The 20,727-nt window shown below is 50.4% G+C and overlaps 1 protein-coding gene across 1 annotated transcript; it reads left to right on the forward strand.

The window, feature by feature from the left end:
- Positions 1 to 9,774: 9,774 nt before the first annotated feature.
- Positions 9,775 to 12,453, forward strand: LOC105914350 (nucleoporin NSP1-like). Its single transcript, XM_012845880.1, has 5 exons — positions 9,775 to 9,915; positions 10,036 to 10,116; positions 10,752 to 10,813; positions 11,411 to 12,374; positions 12,445 to 12,453. The coding sequence occupies exons 1-5, from the start codon at positions 9,775 to 9,777 to the stop codon at positions 12,451 to 12,453; spliced, it is 1,257 nt and encodes a 418-aa protein (XP_012701334.1).
- The last annotated feature ends 8,274 nt before the right edge of the window (positions 12,454 to 20,727 follow it).

Genomic DNA, 20,727 nt, shown 5'->3' on the forward strand with positions numbered 1-20,727 from the left:
ACCATGAACTCCAACCTAGGGGACAACTTTAAGAATAACCCATACAAAGTAAAGAGTTTTCACATACAATTCACATAATTGCAAATCCAATTCAAGTAGCCTTTAATGGATATTCAAGGAACACAAATATAAATCCTGGATACAAATGGAATATCATCATCTCTATGATTGCCTCTAGGGCACACCTCCAACAGTCTCCCACTTGCACTAGAGTCAATCTAGAAGGTACCTAATACCCATAGCTCTTACATGCGCATCATGCTTAGCCTGCGGGAGTGGTTTTGTCAATGGATCAGAAATGTTCAGATCTGTGTGTATCTTGCATATCTTGATCTCACCCCGGTTAACAAAGTCTCGAATGAGATGAAATCGCCGCATTATGTGTTTGTTCTTCTGGTGGTTCCTTGGCTCCTTTGCTTGCACAATTGCCCCATTATTATCACAGTAGAGATTCAATGGGCTGGATGCATTCGAGAACACACCAAGCTCAATAAGGAAATTCCTTATCCAAACACCCTCCTTCACGGCTTCCGAAACCGCGATGTACTCGGCTTTCTATCATAGAATCGGCCACTGTCTCCTACTTGGAACTCTTCCAACTAACAGCACCACCATTTAGCATGAACACAAATCCTGATTGTGACTTTGAATCATCTCTGTCGGTTTGGAAACTAGCATCAGTGTAACCTGTTACAACGAGCTCCTCCTCACCTCCATAGACGAGGAACATATCTTTAGTCCTTATAAGTACTTAAGAATGTTTTTCACCGCTGTCCAGTAACTCTCACCCAGATCAGACTGGTGTCTGCTTGTCATACTTAGCGCATATGAAACATTTGGGCGAGTACTTATCATTGCATACATGATAGATCCAATAGCTGAGGCATATGGTACTCTACTCATGCGATCCCGCTCATCAGCAGTCGAAGGACACTGAGTCTTGCTGAGATGTATGCCATGTGACATAGGCAAGAACCCTTTCTTTGCCTCTTCCATGCTGAACTACTTCAACACTTTGTCAATGTAAGTATCTTGGCTTAATCCTATAAGCCTTCTCGATCTATCTCTATAGATCTTAATGCCTAGAATATATGCAGCTTCCCCTAAGTCCTTCATCGAAAAACTATTTTTTAGTGAAGTCTTTACGAACTCAAGCATAGGAATATTATTTCCAATCAGCAATATGTCATCCACATATAAGATTAGAAATACTACAGAGCTCCCACTAACCTTCTTGTAAACACAAGACTCTTCTTCGTTCTTGGTGAATGGCCGATTGTATCTGCTGACGGAAGATCTTGCACTCATTTGTGTCATGGGACGTGGCATTATGCCATTTGCAATACTTCATCTTCTTCAGCTGCTCGGCCGATGGAATCGTATGGTAGGGTGAGAGCTTGATCTGTCCTTCTTGGAGGAGTAGGTCGAAAATTTTGTCAGCCTTTGACGTGTCAAAATCGAATGCCTCTGGTTCCTTTTTCCTAAAAGGACACGATATCGGCTTTTTCCCTTTAACCCACTCTGCTAGGCCGATTTTCACCTCCTCTTCGGATTTAGATTCTTCTAAGTATGCCACCTTCTTCTGAAAATTCCTCCGTTGATCAAAGGGGCGTACTTCTTGACCAGACAATCGGTGCACAATTTAACTCAGGCTTTCAAACTCCTGGGAAGCATACTTCTGTTTGATGTGTGGCAGGAGACCTTGGAAGGCTATATCGGCCAGCTGTGCATAGGTCAGAACTAGGGTGTAGCACTTGTTTCTGACCTCTCTGAACCTTGCACATATGTGGATACTGGCTCATCGCTTCTTTGCCTGAGGCTGGTCAGATCTGAGAGCTTCATCTCATGCACTCCCGCGTAGAAGTACTTGTGGAACTGCTTCTCCAAGTCGGCCCAAGTAACTATGGAGTTGGGTGGTAGCGTAGTGAACCATTGGAAGGTCGATCCGGACAGAGATGATGAGAAAAGATGCACTCGCAGGGCATCCTGTGTAGCCGCCTCTCCACATTGGATGATGAATCTATTCACGTGCTCCACAGTCGACGTGTCATCAAGCCCCGAAAACTTGGTGAAGTCGGGAACTTTGTACCGATGGGGAAATGGCAGTAGGTCGTATGCTGGCGGGTACGGCGTTCTGTACGTGTAAGTTTGTACGTTCAGCTTCAAACCAAATTGATCTTGAATCACCTATGCTATCCTTGCCGTCCAGTCTACTTGCTGTTGATGAACTATTGGCTGGGGAGCCGGCACATGTTGGTAGATCGGCGGAGGGATGACTGGGTGATGAACGAAAGTGTGCGGCGGGTTCCGCGGTAACATGGCCGGCTGCGTGGTCGGCGTCTGGTATCTTAGCGAACCGGCTGCTTCATCATATAGTATAATCGGCGCAGCACCCCAGAGCGCCTCAGTAGTATCTGCCCCCCTGCCAACTTCAGACGTGGCCGGTTGATGCTGCGGGATTGTCGATCGAACGGCCGATTGGAATGGTGCCTGGATAGGAGAGCCTCCATAACCGGTCGATTGATCTTGGACGGCCGTCGCTGATGGTGCCCCCTAAGGCACTGAATTTAATGGTGATGATTGCGTGGAGGAAATCTGAACGGATTGAGGTGGCGCTTGTGACTGGAGGTACGACGCACCATTGTTTCCTGGGTGCACTGGTGGTGAAGGAGCGCCGGGTCCTCCATATTGAGCTTGGATCGGCTGAGGAGCCGAGTGGGATGTGCTTGGAAAACTCCTGACCGGGGCTGTAATAGGTGGGGCATACGCTGGCCCCTGGTATCCTTGAGATACGCCATTAGCCAGGGAGCTGATGACGGTATTGTATACCGTGTTGGTTATCACCAGGGATTGATCGATGAAATCCTGGTAGACAGACTGCTGAACCATCTCGGACATCTTGCCCAAGTCCTTGGCGATTGTGATCTGGCGGGGAGTTGGAAAAGGAGCTTTCTTGACAGTCTCCCCGCTCCTAGTACGACTGAAAGATTACAGGCATGTCTTCCGGTATTGTGCTATCTGCCTTTCCAGCTCTTCTTTCTGGTCGTCCTTAAGGTCTGCTTCCGTCACCTCGATGACGTTGTCTTCGGAGATTTCGACAGCTTTTGACATGGTAGAGGTTGGAGTGGTTCCACCGGGCGTGCCAAAAGTGTGTTGGTGCTAAAAGTCAACCGATTGACTCTCAGCGTTGGACACACAACCTGGGAGAATCTGCTTAGCTCCTGTTCGAGTAATCACCCTGGTGCGGTTCGCGCGGTGTGCCAGCCAATTTGACCTGTTGATTGGCAAGGAGAAAATGTGTCAAATTCTAGGGGTTGCGATCGGCTAAGGTTCCGATCTCGAGGAAGCGCATCAGCGAATCGGCCGATTTGCTATAACAAGGTAATCGGCTATGATACAGCCGACAACTGGGCAGCGGTTATGAAGAAAACTACTGGAGTAAACTAAATAACGCTTCAGGACCAACACTTGAAATAGATCTAATCGGCTACGCAAAAGTAATCGATGAAAACAAAAATAAGCCGAAAGTTCCAATCCCAAGCTGGTGATAAAACTAGAACAACAGGTAAAACCTAGAATTCTAGTAAATATCGATAACTAGTGAATAAATCTAAATGAAACGACAGCGATGCGCCCAAAGTTAAAGCTTAGATATTACTCGATAAACGGAACTTAAAGAATCGGCCGGAGATCATGTCGATGCAGCCCTGCCAACCCGCACGAACTCGTGAAAGAAGAAAAGTATTGGCGAAGTCGCCAACTTGAAAGTAAAGTACGAGGAAATAATAGATTGTTGTATTGATTTGATATGTTCTTTACAGATCTCTAAAGATGGCTATTTATATCCTATTACAACCAATTTCTTAACCGACTAGGATTCTATCTCTAATTTTAAACGAAAAACAAATATTTACAAGTACAACTTGTATCGGAGTTGGTTGTTGCGCTCCTGCGGGCCAATCCCCCTTTATCTTCTCTTTGCGATTCACTTTAAGCCCATATTGGCCCAATTGCTCCAGCCTCTTAATCAGCCGATTTCTACCAACTCCATCCGCCAAAACACTGCAGCGCCAATCGGCCGATCTCCAACTGTAGCACCAATCGACCGATTCCCAATCGTGACCTTTTCAACTTGCCGCATTGGTTAATCCTTTCCCCTTTTTGACGCCGATTCCATACGTGTCAAAATCTGGCGTCAACAAAAGTCCATGGGAGACAATCAAGTTTGTTACTTGGTTGACCCGCCTGATAGTGTTAAAGCCATAGAGTGCAAGTGAATCTATAAGAAGAAAAAGGACATGGATGGAAATGTTCACATCTATAAAGCACAACTTGTCGCAAAAGGTTTTCGACAAGTTCAAGGAGTTGACTACGACGAGACCTTCTCGCCCGTAGTGATGCTTAAGTCCATTCGGATTATTCTAGCTATAGCTGCATATTTTGATTATGAGATATGGCAGATGGATGTCAAGATAGATTTCCTGAATGGAAACCTAACTGAGGACGTGTATAGGATACAGCCCAAGGGTTTTGTCAATCCGAAAAATGTTGGTAAAGTATGCAAGCTTCAGAGATCCATTTATGGATTGAAGCAAGCATCTAGGAGTTGGACCATTCGTTTTGATGAAGTGGTCAAAGGGTTTGGCTTCACCAAGAACGAAGAAGAATCTTGTGTTTACAAGAAGGTTAGTGGGAGCTCTATAGTATTTCTAATCTTATATGTGGATGACATATTGCTGATTAGAAATAACATTCCTATGCTTGAGTCCGTAAAGACTTCACTTAAAAATAGTATTTTGATGAAGGACTTAGGGGAAGCGGCATGTATTCTGGGCATTAAGATCTATAGAGATAGATCGAGAAGGCTTATAGGATTAAGCAAGGATACTTACATTGACAAAGTGTTGAAGCGGTTCAGCATGGAAGAGGCGAAGAAAGGGTTCTTGCCTATGTCACATGGCATACATCTCAGCAAGACTCAGTGTCCTTCGACTGCTGATGAGCGGGATCGCATGAGTAGAGTGCCATATGCCTCAGCTATCGGATATATCATGTATGCAATGATAAGTACTCGCCCAGATGTTTCATATGCGCTAAGTATGACAAGTAGACACCAGTCTGATCCAGGTGAAAATCACTGGACAGCGGTGAAAAACATTCTTAAGTACTTAAGTAGGACTAAAGATATGTTCCTCATCTATGGAGGTGAGGAGGAGCTCGTTGTAACAAGTTACACCGATGCTAGTTTCCAAACCGACAGAGATGATTCAAAGTCACAATCAGAATTTGTGTTCATGCTAAACAGTGGTGCTGTTAGTTGGAAGAGTTCCAAGCAGGAGACGGTGGCCGATTCTACGATAGAAGCCGAGTATATCACGGCTTCGGAAGCCGCGAAGGAGGGTGTTTGGATAAGGAATTTCCTTATTGAGCTTGGTGTGTTCCCGAATGCGTCCAACCCATTGAATCTCTACTGTGATAACAATGGGGCAATTGCGCAAGCAAAGGACCCAAGGAACCACCAGAAGAACAAACACGTTATGCGGAGATTTCATCTCATTCGAGACTTCGTTAATCGGGGTGAGATCAAGATATGCAAAATACAGACGGATTTGAATATTTCTGATCTGTTGACAAAGCCTCTCCCGTAGTCTAAGCATGATGCGCACATAAGAGCTATGGGTATTAGATATATTCTAGATTGACTCTAGTGCAAGTGGGAGACTGTTGGAGGTATGCCCTAGAGGCAATAATAGAGATGATGATATCTGATTGTATCCATGATTTGTATATTGTGTTCACTGAATATCCATTAAAGGCTACTTGAATTGATCTGCAATTATGTGAATTGTATGTGGAACTCTTTACTTGTATGGTTATTCTAAAAGTTATCCCTAGTCGGAGTTCATGTGTGGACACACATGAATATTAAACTAGTACATGTATTAGTTGATGGCTATGTTTCACAAGTCATGGATATGGAGATATCAAACTAATAATGTAGGCATATGTGGAGACATGTGCTAGGACTGACCCAACACGAGAAGTAGTTCTCTCTTTACACAACATGTACGCTTTGTCCTTAGATCTGAGATTGTCACATGTACTCAAGATGTGGATCGACTTACTTAGGGTCTATCAAATGCTAAACCGTAACAGGGTAGTTAAAAAGGTAGCTTTCGGGTTTGTTAGGAAGTATTGCTATGAGGTATGGTCAATCAAAATGGGATTTGCCCCTCTCTGATTGAGAGTGATATCTCTGGGCCCCTTGAGTGATCGGATCCGGAAATGCATGGCCATGCTACGTACGGTTAAGAGTTAACCTACAAAGGGATTCCAAATCACAGGATCGAGAAAGAGCGGTCGGCTTGAAGCTAGACCAAATATCGTAAGGCAAAGGGAATAGCATGTACATGATGTTGTGACGGTTCGTCTGATATGATCTTCGTGTGCGTATAGGAGTTGGCACGTCTTGCTAGAGGCTGCTACCGACTATTGGGCTGAGTAGGAGTACTCGGGTCATGTCTATACGTATCCAAACCCATAGGGTCACACACTTAAGGGGTTGGAAGCCCAATTCGAATATGATCCGAGTTGGATCAGGTTTAGAAGTACTAATGGGCCTCGGACCTAGAGGCCCATCATGAACCTCTATAAATAGAGGGGTGGGGCGCCCTAGAGTTATCAACCCTTTTGGCCGAAAACACATCTGTCGCGCCTCCCACACCCTCACCCTGTTGCAACTCGCGGACTTAGCAGTCCGGCTTGTGACGCTTCCTCCCTGCACGTGTGGATACCTTGGAGGTGTTGCACCTGCAGCACTTGGATGAGCCACGATGAGCCACGGCACGAGGACGACCTTGCTGCACGTGGATGAGCTGCCGAGGAGCTACTCGACGTCGACATGATCGACTACGTGTTCGACTACGCTGATCGACTTTGCTACCCCGACGCGATTCTACATCTTCCGCACCAGTACGTCGAGTGGTAGTCCCATGATCCATATACGGCAGTTTTCCTAGTTTACACGATAGAAAAAAATTATTTTGTGCTAGCATAGCCTACCTCGTATCCCTACAGAACATACACAGGGTCACAGGCCAAGTACTATGACCACTACTCAACTCACCGAATGGATTGAATCCATCAGTACTTAAACCAAACCTTATGTTCCTGGTATCACTTTCAAAGTTTAGGAATGTTCTATCAATTGATCTCAACTGGGCCCCATTCGTAGTGTGTCTCAACATCTCATCTTGCTTACGTTCTTCTTTGTGCCATAGCATAGACTTAGCATTCGCTTTGTTCCTGAACAAGCGCTTCAAGCGTGGTATTATAGGGAAATACCACATCACCTTCGTAGGAACTCTCTTCTTGGAAGGCTGCCCCTTGACATCACTAGGATCATCTCGCCTGATCTTATACCTGTCGTTGTCAAGATTTGCGGATCAAGACTTAGACTAGTAAATTTCTTTTATGCGCGTAAGGCTTCGGATGGTGGAGTGGGAGACACGGGGTTAGACTGGTTCGGGCAAAGGAAAGCCCTACGTCCAGTATCGGGAGCTGCTCGTGTTACCCACACAGAGTTCTGTAGTAGGGGTTACAGAGGTGCGAGAGAGGGAGCTGATCCCAGGTCTCTTGAGAGTGCACTGGTGCTCTAGGTGGGTGTGAATTTATTCTGTTTTCTTGAGAGAGTCCCCTGTCTCAGGATCCTCTGTCCTCCTTTTATAGCACAAGGGGGAGCTCGGGTTACAAATGAGACCGGGTGTCAGAGGGAGTAAGAAGGATAAACGAAGCTAAGTAAAATACAACGTAACAAAGGAACAAGTTCCAAGGCCGCCGCCCCTCGCTCTAGCCTCCGGCCTCGATTAGCACGCCCGCCGAGAGATGGCGGTTTCCCCCAGATCCTGTCGATGATCCCTCCAGTCGCCGCTGCTGCCGAGCATCATGATGATGTTCAGCCTTGGCATCTGTGCCCACCGGGGAAGATGTCCGATTCTGTTATCTTGCTGATCACCCGTGAGACGCGGACGTCGCGTCCCTGTCATCAGGAGCGCGGGGTGCGAGAATGAGCGGAATGCCCTCCTGGGCCGGACGGCGCGGGCCATGAGTACCTTGTGGCTAATCAGAGGGAGCCACGGCCACTGCAGCTCGCGCCGCGCGGTCGCGCATGGGTATTCGTGACGGGTTGCGTTGGGAGCGCCAGCCCCTCTCTGCATGTCAGGGCCGCGGTGCATTTATGGTGAGGTCGATTGGGGGACTCACGAGATCAGCACCGTGATCCTCCAATCTACGCCCGAGGTGGATATCTGTCTCGTGGGCCCGAACGAGTCCGACCCCCGCGTCCAGGGTCGGGTGAGGCGGAGTTTTGTAGCAGAGGTCGGGCAACCCCGACCCCGGCCCTTCGGGTCGGGCGAGGCGGAGTTTAGTCTTCAAGGGGTCGGGAATGTCCGACCCCGTGGCACCGGGTCGGGCGAGGCGGGATGTGGCCTCTCCCTCCCATATTGGGCCGACGACAATTTTGCTATCGTAGATGGGCCTGGCCTTTATGTTTTGTTGTTTCCATGGGCTTGGAGAGATCGCTAATATTTCTCCCCGACAGTAGCCCCCGAGCCTGTGGTGGAGCGGGGACGCTCCTCCAGAGGCTACTGTGATCGCCGGTATGGGATCCTCGTGGTTGATCCGGGACAGGAGATGTTGTTCGGATGGCTTGGCCGAGGGGGCCAATTAGGCGATGCATCCTGTGAGCGACTCGGTGCGGGAGGACTTCTCGTCGTTTCCTTCCGTCGGCGAGCCTTAAGTTGAGACCACCCGTGTGGCCTTAAGTTGCGAGGCCAGCTCCCGAGCTCCCACGCGTTGCCGGAGACCTTTTTGAGGCTAGGTCAACTTTTATTCGTTACCCCTCAAGTGTCCGTTCGTTAGGACGGAGGGGGCAAGCCGTGCCACGCTATCCTCGTCGGACGAACCGTGGTGCTCGTTGTGCTACTATCGGGTGGATTCGAGTGGGATCCCGGTCCCCGTTCGGGGGGGGGGGGGAAGGTGTCCGGCTTGGGCCAAGCTGGTGGCGTACCCCAGGTTCTGGTCGGCCAGTTCATATAGTTCCCGAGTCCGTTCGGTCAAATCCAGGGGCTCGTTGCCTTTCTTTGGGGAAAAACCATGAACTTTGATGCTGGTCCGGACTCGAATGTGAGATTGAGACACCCTGGGCTGTCGCGCCCCTGGGTGACGGTCGCTAGTGGACTAGTCTCTCCTCACCCCTCGCTCGGGGTTATCCTGAGGCGGCTGTCGAAACCGCGGCGGGCTAGCCTTCAAACCACTGGATCGTGATGGGCCGTAGGGCCATTTTCAGCCCTGTATCCCTTTTTACCTTTTGATGGGCCTTGGGCCGAATCGTAGTGGATGTCACGTCCTGGGCTGAATGTGGAGGACGTCGTGTGCGTGTCTTCCGGGAGACGAAGTGGTGGAGGGTGCCGACCCGTAAATCAAGGGAGGAGAGGATGTTTCTGTTGAGGATTGTGCGCGCGGTTTCCGAAAAGAAAACGGGTGTGACGGGGACGTACCTGGCGCCGCATTTATTGCGATAAGGGCGTCAGTTCTGCTTCCGTCGCGCCTTCCCTATAAAACGAGTACTTCCCCTCGCTGGTTCTGCCCGCCATTTGCCTTCAAGCCTTTCCGCCTCCTCGCGCGCCCTCAGCTCCTTTGCGCCCGCTTCATCTTCCTCCGCCCAGCGCTGCACCTTTTCTCTCCATCCCCCGTCGAGCTCCTCCCCCTCCGGCGATGGGATCCTGGGCGATTTCTCACTTCAACCCCTCACGCACCGAAGGCCTAGTGAGGAAGGGCCTCCTCTGCGAGAGGACGGAGGCGGGTGGATGGGAGCTTCTAGAGATGGAGCAGGCGCTGGCGCCGCCCACCGACTATGTCGTCTCCTTCGCCCACTTCCACAAGAGGGGGTTCGCGACTCCGCCGAGCCTCTTCTTCCGCGGGCTCTTGCATTATTATGGGCTTGAGCTGTAGCACCTCAACCCCAATGGGATACAGCACATCACGGCGTTCATCGCGCTGTGCGAGGGGTTCCTGGGCATCGAGCCCAACTTCTCACTGTGGAAATACTTCTTCACGGTCAGCCTGTACCAGAAGGTGGAGAAGAAGGGGAGCCAGCAGCTGTCGCCCCTGGTGCCGATAGGGTGCGCCGGAATCCACCTCCGCCATACCCGCGCCAAGGAGTACATGGCGATGAAGACCACGGCGTCCCACAAGGGGTGGCACCAGCAGTGGTTCTATGTGAAGAACTACTTGAACTCCCCCCTGCCGGAGTTCACCGGCCGTGTTATCGAGGCAGTGCCGGAGGTGTGGGTGTACGACCCGGTTGACAAGGAGAAGAAGCGGATCCATGGTCTGCTGCAGGCCATCGAGCACCTAAAGGCGAGGGGGTTGATCGGAGCCGGAGTCATCGGGGCGTACCATGCCCGGCAGGTGGCGCCACTGATGCTCTGGGTTCGCTCGCTTGCCGACATGACCCCGGGGGCGCCGACCGAGGGCACCGCCCTTGCGACGGGTGCGCTCACCACCTCCAAGATCCGGCGGTGGATTTGGGAGGCGCTGGAGGACAAGGACGCCGACTATCCGGTGCCCGGGCACCCTCCGATGCGCCCGGACGAGAACTTCATTGACCTAGTAAGGATTTTGTGCGCCAATCTTCTTTTTTCGTGTTTCTTGGTTCGCCGCTCTGACATGGGGTCTTTTTGCGTTTGCAGGGCAGCATGGCCCAGGTCGTGGACTCGCGCTCGCCGGTGCCGGAGGACGCCGAGCGGCGGCTGTAGAACCGTCTCCTTGCTAAGAAGCAAAAGCGCCGCAAGGACAAGGAGATGGCAAAAAAGAAGAAGAGGGCCACCAAGGAGTTCCAGCGGCAGCGACGAGGACAGGTCGTGTCGGACCACGACGATGACGATGATGAGGAGGAAGAGGAGGAGGATGACGAGGAGGAGGAGGAGTTTACCCTGTCCCCCTGGTCGGGCGCGCTTGTTATTCGGGAGACGCGCTCCCAAACGGCCGCGAGGGACGAGGCGGGCGGATCGTCCGCCCGGGACTTGGTCCTGCACAGCTCTGGGGCCGTGCCCCAGGGGTCGGCGCGGAGCGCCCCCCATGGGTCGACACGGAGTGCTCCCCAGGGGTCGGCGCAAAGCGTCCCTCGGGGGTCTACGGAGCCCGCCCCCGTCCCCGCGCCTGCAGCCCAGGAACAGAGGAGCGGCAACAAGCAGCCGCTGCCGGATGCCCCGGGGTCGGCGTCCGGCTCGGAGGTGAAGTGCGCACACCGTCCTTGTGCCGGGGGAACGTAAGTTGAATTTCCTCGCAAACCTCATTCTTTTCCATGCATTGTGTTTGTTTCCGTTGATGTTTGTCGATTGTTTTGCAGCGCCGCCCCTCGAGGCCTTGTTCTGCAGCTGGCGCCCAAGAAGGCGCTGCGGGTGTCATCCGCCCGTGCAGAGCGGAACACGGCCCCGCCCGCTGCGAGCGACGGGGTTCCTGGTGAGGTCGTGGGTCCCACCGCGGAAGTGGCCCCCGTGATGGCGAGCGGTGGAGTGGTGTTGCCGCCGGGCGCGGGAGAGGGTGCGGACCCCGCTCCGCCCTCCACTTCCTTGGCCGACCCCGTGGTGCAGAGTATCGCTCCCCGGGGCCCTCAGGCCGGGGAGGTGATCGACCTCAACGCCGACGAGGCGGGGGGAATGGCGGCGGTGGTCATGGCGACGGATGTCCCAGCGGCCGCGACGGGAACAACGGCAGCGACAGAGGGAGGAGAGCCTGCCCCCGCGGCCACGGCGGGAACGGTGGCAACGGGGGAGGCTAGGACAGAGGAGGCGGTGGCGACGGAGACAGGGACTTCCACCCAGGGAGCCATGGCGGAGGTGGCGCCTGCGGCGGAGGCGGAGGTGCCTGCTCCGGAGGCCCCGACAGGGGTGGAGGCACTTGCCTCGGCGGTCGCAATGGAGGGCGAGGTGGCCACGGGGATGCTCGCTCCGCCGCCTGCGTCGGAGGCGGTGGCACCGACGGGCGGGCCCGCGGCGACCTCAACGGGGGCAGGTGCGCGGGTGCCGGGACCGTCGGTGAACCCGACGGCTTCCGGGATGGTGGAGCCCATTCTGATGGCGGCATCGGGGTCGGCTCCCACCTCTACCTCGGCCACTCCTATTCTTAAGGCGTGGAGAGGGTCCATCTTGCGTTGGTCGTCTCGTGATGACCCGTCGAGACAACTCTTCACCTTGGATGACGCCGCGGAATGGCGCAAGTGGCAGGCGATGCAGGGTGGCCTCGCTAATGCCCGCGCGGCTCTGTCCTTGGCGTTGGGGGAGCTGGACAGCGTTGTCCTCCCTGGTAGCCAGGTACGATACCTTTTCCGTTGGTGGTAGTCTCTTTCCGTTGCCTTACCCCTGATGGCGTATTGCTTTGCAGGCTCTCTAAGAATGCAGTCGGGGGAAATCCGATTTCCTCCGACTGGAGTGGTGGCTCTGGGAGTGCTTCAACTTGGAGAGGCAACGGACCAGGGAGCTAACCATGCAGGTTGCCGCCGCCCAGCAGGTCATCGACGATCTGCAGAGGCACGAGCAAGCGGCGCAGGAGGATGCATGGCGGGCGAAGGCTAAGTTCCAAGCCGTCGTCGATAAGGCTCGCCTCGACCGTGAGGAGCTCCAGGCCGCTGCTGCCGAGAAGTCCCGCCTTGATGCCGAGGAGCTTGCGCGGCTGAGGGGAGATCTTGATGCCCTTCAGAAAACCGTCGAGCGCATCCGGCACGAGCGGCAAAAGGCCTGGCAGGAGCGGGACTTCGAGGCAGCCCGGAAGGGCGAGGCTGAGAAGATGGTGGCCGAGCTTGGCGCAGAGGTCGGTCAGCTCTAGGCGCAAGTGCAGGGGCTCCAGACCGCTGTGTCCCAGGGGGCCGACCGGGAGCGTGAGCTGAAGGCCCAGTCTGAGGGTGAGACTTCTCTTCGTTTCTTTGTCTCTGTGATGTTGCGGTGGTTTCTGATTTGGTGGGTCTTTCCGGGTGGTCCTTGCAGACGAAATCGCCCCGCTGAGGGAGGTGCTTCACGTGGAGCGCGCTGAGCACGGCAGCCTACGGGATGCGGTCCGCGTCGTCTGCGATGGCCTCGGCGTGGTCCAGGGGGAGGGGACGAGCTCGCTGACGGCTCGTGTCCTCGGGACGTACCGCCGGGCCCACAAGATCGCCGTGGAGGCGCTCCACACCAGCGTGCGGCGAGCCTTCGGGGTCTTCGGCTCCCACTACTCTGGCATCAACTTCGTCGGGATGAGCGGGGGATACGCCGCTGTCTACTCCGAGGCTGAGCTGGATGAGATCGACGCGTCGGTATTCAACTCAGCAGAGGCCTTGGCGAAGCTCCTGGAGGATGAAGCCGTCCCTCCCGAAGATCCCCTGACAAGTTAACTGTATCGGGCTGGCGCCCAAGGTGTAAATACGTTAGTTCCAGACTTATTTTGTGATGGCCATAGAGGCCTTTTCCATAACTTGTCGTAAAAATCTTCCGATCCTCTTTCTTGTTTTTTTTGGACTTGGAAAGTTTAGAGCGCGTTGTCGGGCGTGCCAGTAAGCGTTGATGAGCGAAGGCACCGTAGCCGCTGGGGCATAGGTTTTTCACAGTCCGATCAGTCTTGCCTGAACACCGTTCATGCGCTCTCTCCTTTTTACACCCGAAAGTTCAGAAAGAGGGTCGGCTCGGAAAGGGAAAACATTTTTGAGATGGTGCCAAGTGGCTTGAGCCAAAGCCCCTGATAGCCTTCGAGGGATATGCGGTCCTGGAACGAAGCCAGGGTTGGATATCCCTGAGTTCGACGTGAAACTTGAATGAAACCAGCTCGAAATTCTTTTTTCCGTAAAAACCTTTAAATTTACAGAAATACTCATGTATAGAATTTGGAAATGGAAACTAGGGGTAGAAACGCCTTAGCTGTTCTATGTTCCAAGCATTGCTGAAGATCTGTCCGTTGGGGGTCGCTAGCTTTTAGGTGTCTAGCCGTAGTACCTGCGCAACGATGAAGGGACCTTCCCACGGAGGAGTCAGCTTGTGCCGACCCCTGTTATCCTAAACGAGACGGAGCACCAGGTCACCGACGTTGAAGGCTCGGCCTTGCACCTTGCGGCTGTGGTAGCGTCGCAAAGCCTGCTGGTACTTGGCTGAATGCAGCAGGGCCACATCGTGTGCCTCATCGAGCTGATCTTGTGCATCTTCGAGCGATGCCTGGTTCCCTTGTTCGTCGTATGCCTTGACCCTCGGCGATCCGTACTCCAGGTTGGTGGTGTTGGGATACGAGGTAGGCTACGCTAGCGCAAATCAAAATTTCTACCACGTATAACCAGGAAGAACTGCCGTATAAGGATCACGAGATTACCACTCGACGCACTACTGGTGCGGAAGATGTAGATATGCGTCGATGCAGTGAAGACAATCATGTAGTCGTACGTAGTCGATCAACGTAGTCGTACATAGTCGATCACGTCAACGTCTAGCAGCAAGATCGCCTCCCGTGCCGCGGCTCGTCGTCGGCTCGTCGTGGCTCGTCGGTGGCTCGTCCAAGTGCTGCAGGTGCAACACCTCCAAGGTATCCACACGTGCAGGGAGGAAGAGTCGCAAGCCGGACTGCTAGATCCGCGAGTTGCAACAGGCGAGGGCGTGGGAGGCGCGGCAGGTGTGTTTCGCCAAAAAGGTGTAAACCCTAGGGCGCCCCTACCCCTCTATTTATAGAGGTTCCTGACGGGCCTCTGGATCCGAGGCCCATTAGTACTTGTAAACCTAATCCAACTCGGATCAGATCCGAATTGGGCTTCCAGCCCCTTAAGTGTGTGACCCTATGGGTTCGGATACGTATAGACATGGCCCGAGTACTCCTACTCAGCCCAATAGTCGGTAGCGGCCTCTAGCAAGACGTGCCAACTCCTATACGCACACGAAGATCATATCTGACGAACCATCACAACATAATATATATGCTATTCCCTTTGCCTCACGATATTTGGTCTAGCTACAAGCCGACCGCTCTTTCTCGATCCTGTGATCCGGAATCCCTTTGTAGGTTAACTCTTAACCGTACGTAGCATGGCCATGCATTTTCGGATCCGATCACTCGAGGGGCCCAGAGATATCACTCTCAATCAGAGAGGGGCAAATCCCATCTTGATGGACCATGTCTCATAGCATGCTTCTTGACAAACCCGAAAGCTACCTTTATAACTACCCTGTTACGGCGTAGCGTTTGATAGCCCCTAAGTAGGTCGATCCACATCTAGAATACATGCGACAATCTCAGGTCTAAGGACAAAGCGTACATGTTGTTTAAAGAGAGAACTACTGCTCGTGTTGGGTCAATCCTAACACATGTCTCCACATGTGTCCACATTATTAGTTCAACATCTCCATGTCCATGACTTGTGAAACATAGTCATCAACTAATACATGTGCTAGTCTAATATTCATGTGTGTTCTCACATGAACTCCGACTAGGGACAACTTTAGAATAACCACACAAGTAAAGAGTTTCACATACAATTCACATAATTGCAAATCAATTCAAGTAGCCTTCAATGGATATTCAATGAACACAACATACAAATCATGGATACAAATGGCATATCATCATCTCTATGATTGCCTCTAGGGCATACCTCCAACAGTCTCCCACTTGCACTAGAGTCAATCTAGAAGGTACCTAATACCCATAGCTCTTACATGCGCATCATGCTTAGCCTGCGGGAGTGGTTTTGTCAACGGATCAGAAATGTTCAGATCCGTGTGTATTTTGCATATCTTGATCTCACCCCGGTTAACAAAGTCTCGAATGAGATGAAATCGCCGCATTACGTGTTTGTTCTTCTGGTGGTTCCTTGGCTCCTTTGCTTGCGCAATTGCCCCATTATTATCACAGTAGAGATTCAATGGGCTGGACGCATTCGGGAACACACCAAGCTCAATGAGGAAATTCCTTATCCAAACACCTTCCTTCGCGGCTTCCGAAGCCGCGATGTACTCGGCTTCTGTCGTAGAATCGGCCACCGTTTCCTGCTTGGAACTCTTCCAACTAGCAGCACCACCATTTAGCGTGAACACAAATCCTGATTGTGACTTTGAATCATCTCTGTCGGTTTGGAAACTAGCATCGGTGTAACCTGTTACAACGAGCTCCTCCTCACCTCCATAGATGAGGAACATATCTTTAGTCCTTCTCAAGTACTTAAGAATGTTTTTCACTGCTGTCCAGTGACTCTCACCTGGATCAGATTGGTGTCTGCTTGTCATACTTAGCGCATATGAAACATCTGGGCGAGTACTTATCATTGCATACATGATAGATCCAATAGCCGAGGCATATGGCACTCTACTCATGCGATCCCGCTCATCAGCAGTCGAAGGACACTGAGTCTTGCTGAGATGTATGCCATGTGACATAGGCAAGAACCCTTTCTTTGCCTCTTCCATGCTGAACCGCTTCAACACTTTGTCAATGTAAGTATCTTGGCTTAAACCTATAAGCCTTCTCGATCTATCTCTATAGATCTTAATGCCCAGAATATATGCCGCTTCCCCTAAGTCCTTCATCGAAAAACTATTTTTCAGTGAAGTCTTTACGGACTCAAGCATAGGAATGTTATTTCCAATCAGTAATATGTCATCCACATATAAGATTAGAAATACTACAGAGCTCCCACTAACCTTCTTGTAAACACAAGACTCTTCTTCGTTCTTGGTGAAGTCAAACCCTTTGACCACTTCATCAAAACGAATGTTCCAACTCCTAGATGCTTGCTTCAATCCATAAATGGATCTCTGAAGCTTGCATACCTTTCCAGCATTTTTCGGATCGACAAAACGCTCGGGCTGTATCATATACACGTCCTCAGCTAGGTTTCCATTCAGGAAAGCTGTCTTGACATCCATCTGCCATATCTCATAATCGAAATATGCAGCCATTTTTCGAAGTCTGGGTCCATCATTGCTTCTGCATATGTCGCAGGCTCATCATTGTCCAACAATAATATTTCCCGCATTTCGCGGAGCCTTGCCGACCTTCGTGGTTGTGGCGGTGCTTCTCTTGCCATGGGTATCTCAACTTGTTCTGCTACGTTAGCATCACTCATTGATTCTTGCCCGATCGGCTCATTTTGAACTTCTTCAAGATGCACTGTCTTTCCACTCTTTTCTCCTTTGAGAAACTCTTTCTCTAGGAAAACCCCGTTCCGAGCGACAAACACTTTGCCTTCTGATCGGTTGTAGAAATAATATCCCAAAGTTTCCTTTGGATATCCCACGAAAATGCACTTATTTGACTTGGGTGTGATCTTGTCCGACTGAAGTCGCTTGACAAAGACTTCACATCCCCAAATCTTTAGAAAAGACAAACTAGGAACCTTTCCAGTCCATATCTCATATGGTGTCTTGACTACGGATTTAGATGGTACCCTATTAAGTGTGAAAGCTGCTGTTTCTAGAGCGTATCCCCAAAATGACAATGGTAGGTCCGACTGGCTCATCATTGATCGAACCATGTCTAATAAAGTTCGATTACGTCGCTCGGACACACCGTTTCTCTGAGGTGTTCCAGGCGGCGTAAGTTGTGGAACAATTCCGCAACTCTTTAGATGATTGCTAAACTTGTGGCTCAAATACTCGCCTCCACGATCAGATCGTAAGGCCTTAATTTTCTTGCCACGCTGATTTTCAACTTCATTCTGAAATTCCTTGAACTTTTCAAAGGTTTCAGACTTGTGCCTCATCAAGTAGACATAGCCATATCTACTAAAATCATCAGTGAAAGTTATGAAGTATTGGAATTCTCCTCTAGCCGTCGTGCTCATTGGTCCGCATACATCACTATGTACGAGTTCCAACAAGTCTACTGCTCTCTCAGGAAATCCTGTGAAAGGCGTCTTGGTCATCTTGCCTAGCAAGCAAGCCTCACATGTCTCGTATGATTCAAAATCAAACGAAGTTAGAAGTCCATCAGAATGGAGCTTCTTCATGTGCTTTTCACTTATATGACCCAAACGACAATGCCACAAGTAGGTAGGACTCAAATCATTAGGCCGAGGCCTTTTAGCATTTACATTACAGACAGGTGAACCATCAAGATTTAAAACAAATAATCCATTCACAATGGGTGCAAAAGCCATAAACATATTATTCTTAGAGATCACACAACCATTGTTTTCATTCGCAAATGAATAACCATCCTTCATCAAGCATGAAGAAGATAAAATGTTTCGACTTAAACTAGGAACAAAATAACAATTATTCAACTCCATAATAAATCCTGACGGGAGGTGGAGTTGCATCGTCCCGACGGTCAACGCAGCAACTCTTGCATTATTGCCCACGCGGAAATCAACTTCTCCTCTTTCCACGCTTCTACTTCTTATCATTCCCTGCATCAAATTGCAAATATGAGCAACCGATCCGGTATCAAATACCCAAGAATTAATAATTGTATCAGCGAGAAATATGTTGTCTATAACATTAACAACAAGCGTACCTGAGGTAGAAGTACTCTTACTTCCGCCATTCTTCAAGGAAGCTAGGTACTGCTTGCAGTTTCTCTTCCAGTGACCAAGTTCATGATAGTAAAAGCACTCTTTGTCTAGAGCAGGTCCAGGTCCAGCTTTAACCTTGGGCCCTGGGTTTGGCTTGGACGTTCCAGCCTTGCCCTTCTTCTTCCAAGAATTGCCCTTCTTCTTAAAGCTAGGCTTGTTCTGTATCACCATCACATGGCTGGTACTAGCGCTTTTCTTGATGTCAGCCTCTACTATTTTAAGCATGCCACACAGCTCATTCAGACCCTTCTCCGTCCCATGCATATGGTAGTTCGAGATGAAGTTCCCATAGCTAGGCGGAAGAGACGAAAGAATGAAATCGGTGGCCAACTCTTGGCCCAGTGGGAAGCCTAGCTTCTCCAACCGTTGAGTGTAACCAACCATCTTGATTACGTGTGGTCCTACTGCTGCGCCTTCTGCTAGCTTGCTCTCAACAAAGGCCTTAGACACATTGAACCTTTTAGTCCTGGCCTGTGTTTGGAACATGTCTCTAAGCGCCACGATCATATCGTGCGCCTCATGGTTTGTTTCGAACTGCATCTGCAGCTCGGGTTCCATGCAAGCAAGCATAAGGCAGCTTACTTCGAGGTTAGCATCACATGCTTTCTTGTAAGCATTCTTAGCAGCAGCGGATGCATCATCAGCAGGTTCTTCTGGTAGTGGGTTGTCTAGAACATCTTCCTTTTTCTCAGCCCTGAGAACAACTCTCAGGTTGCGGATCCAATCCGAGTAATTTGTTCCATTCAACTTGTCCTTCTCAAGGACCGAACGCAAAGCAAACAGTGTAGTGCTGCTAGGTGCCATTTAATCTACAACAAAGTAATGCAAAATACACTAAGACAAACGTATCCATGATAGAGAAAATCATATTAAACTATTTTAACAGAATCTACTCCCACTAAAATCAATATCCCTCTATTGAAACTTAGTGATTCAGGATCCACAACTAACAAGTCCACTAGTGAGCTTTAGCATCACCGCTAGCAAACAAGGTAGATCGGTAAGCAACTTTTGCTAATCATATCACATATGACTCCTGTTGTTGGGTGACATCCCCATGTCTCGGCGCCCAACCGTTATGCCCCAAGGTCCTTAACCATTAAGATGACCTCGTTAAGCAAACCAACCCTTATGCGTGTAGTGTCCGACACAAACCCGTCTAGTCAAGGAAAACTAGTGGTACCCTAATTTCATAGATCCACCACTAATTGTACAAGACATGGGACGGTGCAAGTTTTAGTTGGGAGGGCATACTAACTTAAACTTTGTGAGGGATCGTTCTACTTCTAACATCACAGCATGCAGAAAGTAAAACATAAACAGAATAGCATTCACACAGTTGTGACACAGTATGACCCGTTTACATATGGTGATCTCCATCTCCATAGAACCTGTTCACCATGGTGATCTCCATCTCCATGTTCCATGTGCGCCATCCTCCTGGTGATGAGTCCTCCAAGAACTAGAACATGCTATTACGCCTAATAGCTAGTAAAGAATCTAGTAATGAAGATTACATAGTTGCTTGGATCATCACAGATTGGTACGCAGACCATTAAATACAATAAAGTGGCAACACATATGGCTCCTGCCGTGTTGCCGTACGCGCGACACGCAGGTCACAAATGAGTTACACACATGCATCACATACACAAGGGGGGCCATACTGATCACAAGATACATACATACATCCTGCAAAACAGAGTTAGGCGTCCTAACGTTCCAAACTTCGGAGGCCCGAAACTCCATCTTCCAAGCCGAATTTGGGAAATCTAATTTCGCCGAAAACGGACCGGTAGGAGTATATCGTTACACTACCATTGCAGCAAGGGCACGAAAACAGGACATAGATCAAACAGAAAACTCGCATATCTCCATATGCACACATCCCGAATCCAAAACTAAGCAGCTACAGCTCTGATACCACTGTTGGGATACGAGGTAGGCTACGCTAGCGCAAATCAAAATTTCTACCACGTATAACCAGGAAGAACTGCCGTATAAGGATCACGGGATTACCACTCGACGCACTACTGGTGCGGAAGATGTAGATATGCGTCGATGCAGTGAAGACAATCACGTAGTCGTACGTAGTCGATCAACGTAGTCGTACGTAGTCGATCACGTCAACGTCCAGCAGCAAGATC

This window comes from Setaria italica, chromosome V, assembly GCF_000263155.2.
Source record: "Setaria italica strain Yugu1 chromosome V, Setaria_italica_v2.0, whole genome shotgun sequence".
Taxonomy (NCBI): Eukaryota; Viridiplantae; Streptophyta; class Magnoliopsida; order Poales; family Poaceae; genus Setaria; species Setaria italica.

Excerpts from the sequence above, each read along its gene's own strand:
- LOC105914350 (XM_012845880.1), top strand. The coding sequence starts at position 9,775 with ATGGGATCCTGGGCGATTTCTCACTTCAACCCCTCACGCACCGAAGGC. Across the intron at positions 9,916-10,035 it reads TGGCGCCGCCCACCGACTAT|CACATCACGGCGTTCATCGC; the intron begins GTCGTCTCCTTC and ends AATGGGATACAG. Across the intron at positions 10,814-11,410 it reads GAGGACGCCGAGCGGCGGCT|CGCCGCCCCTCGAGGCCTTG; the intron begins GTAGAACCGTCT and ends ATTGTTTTGCAG.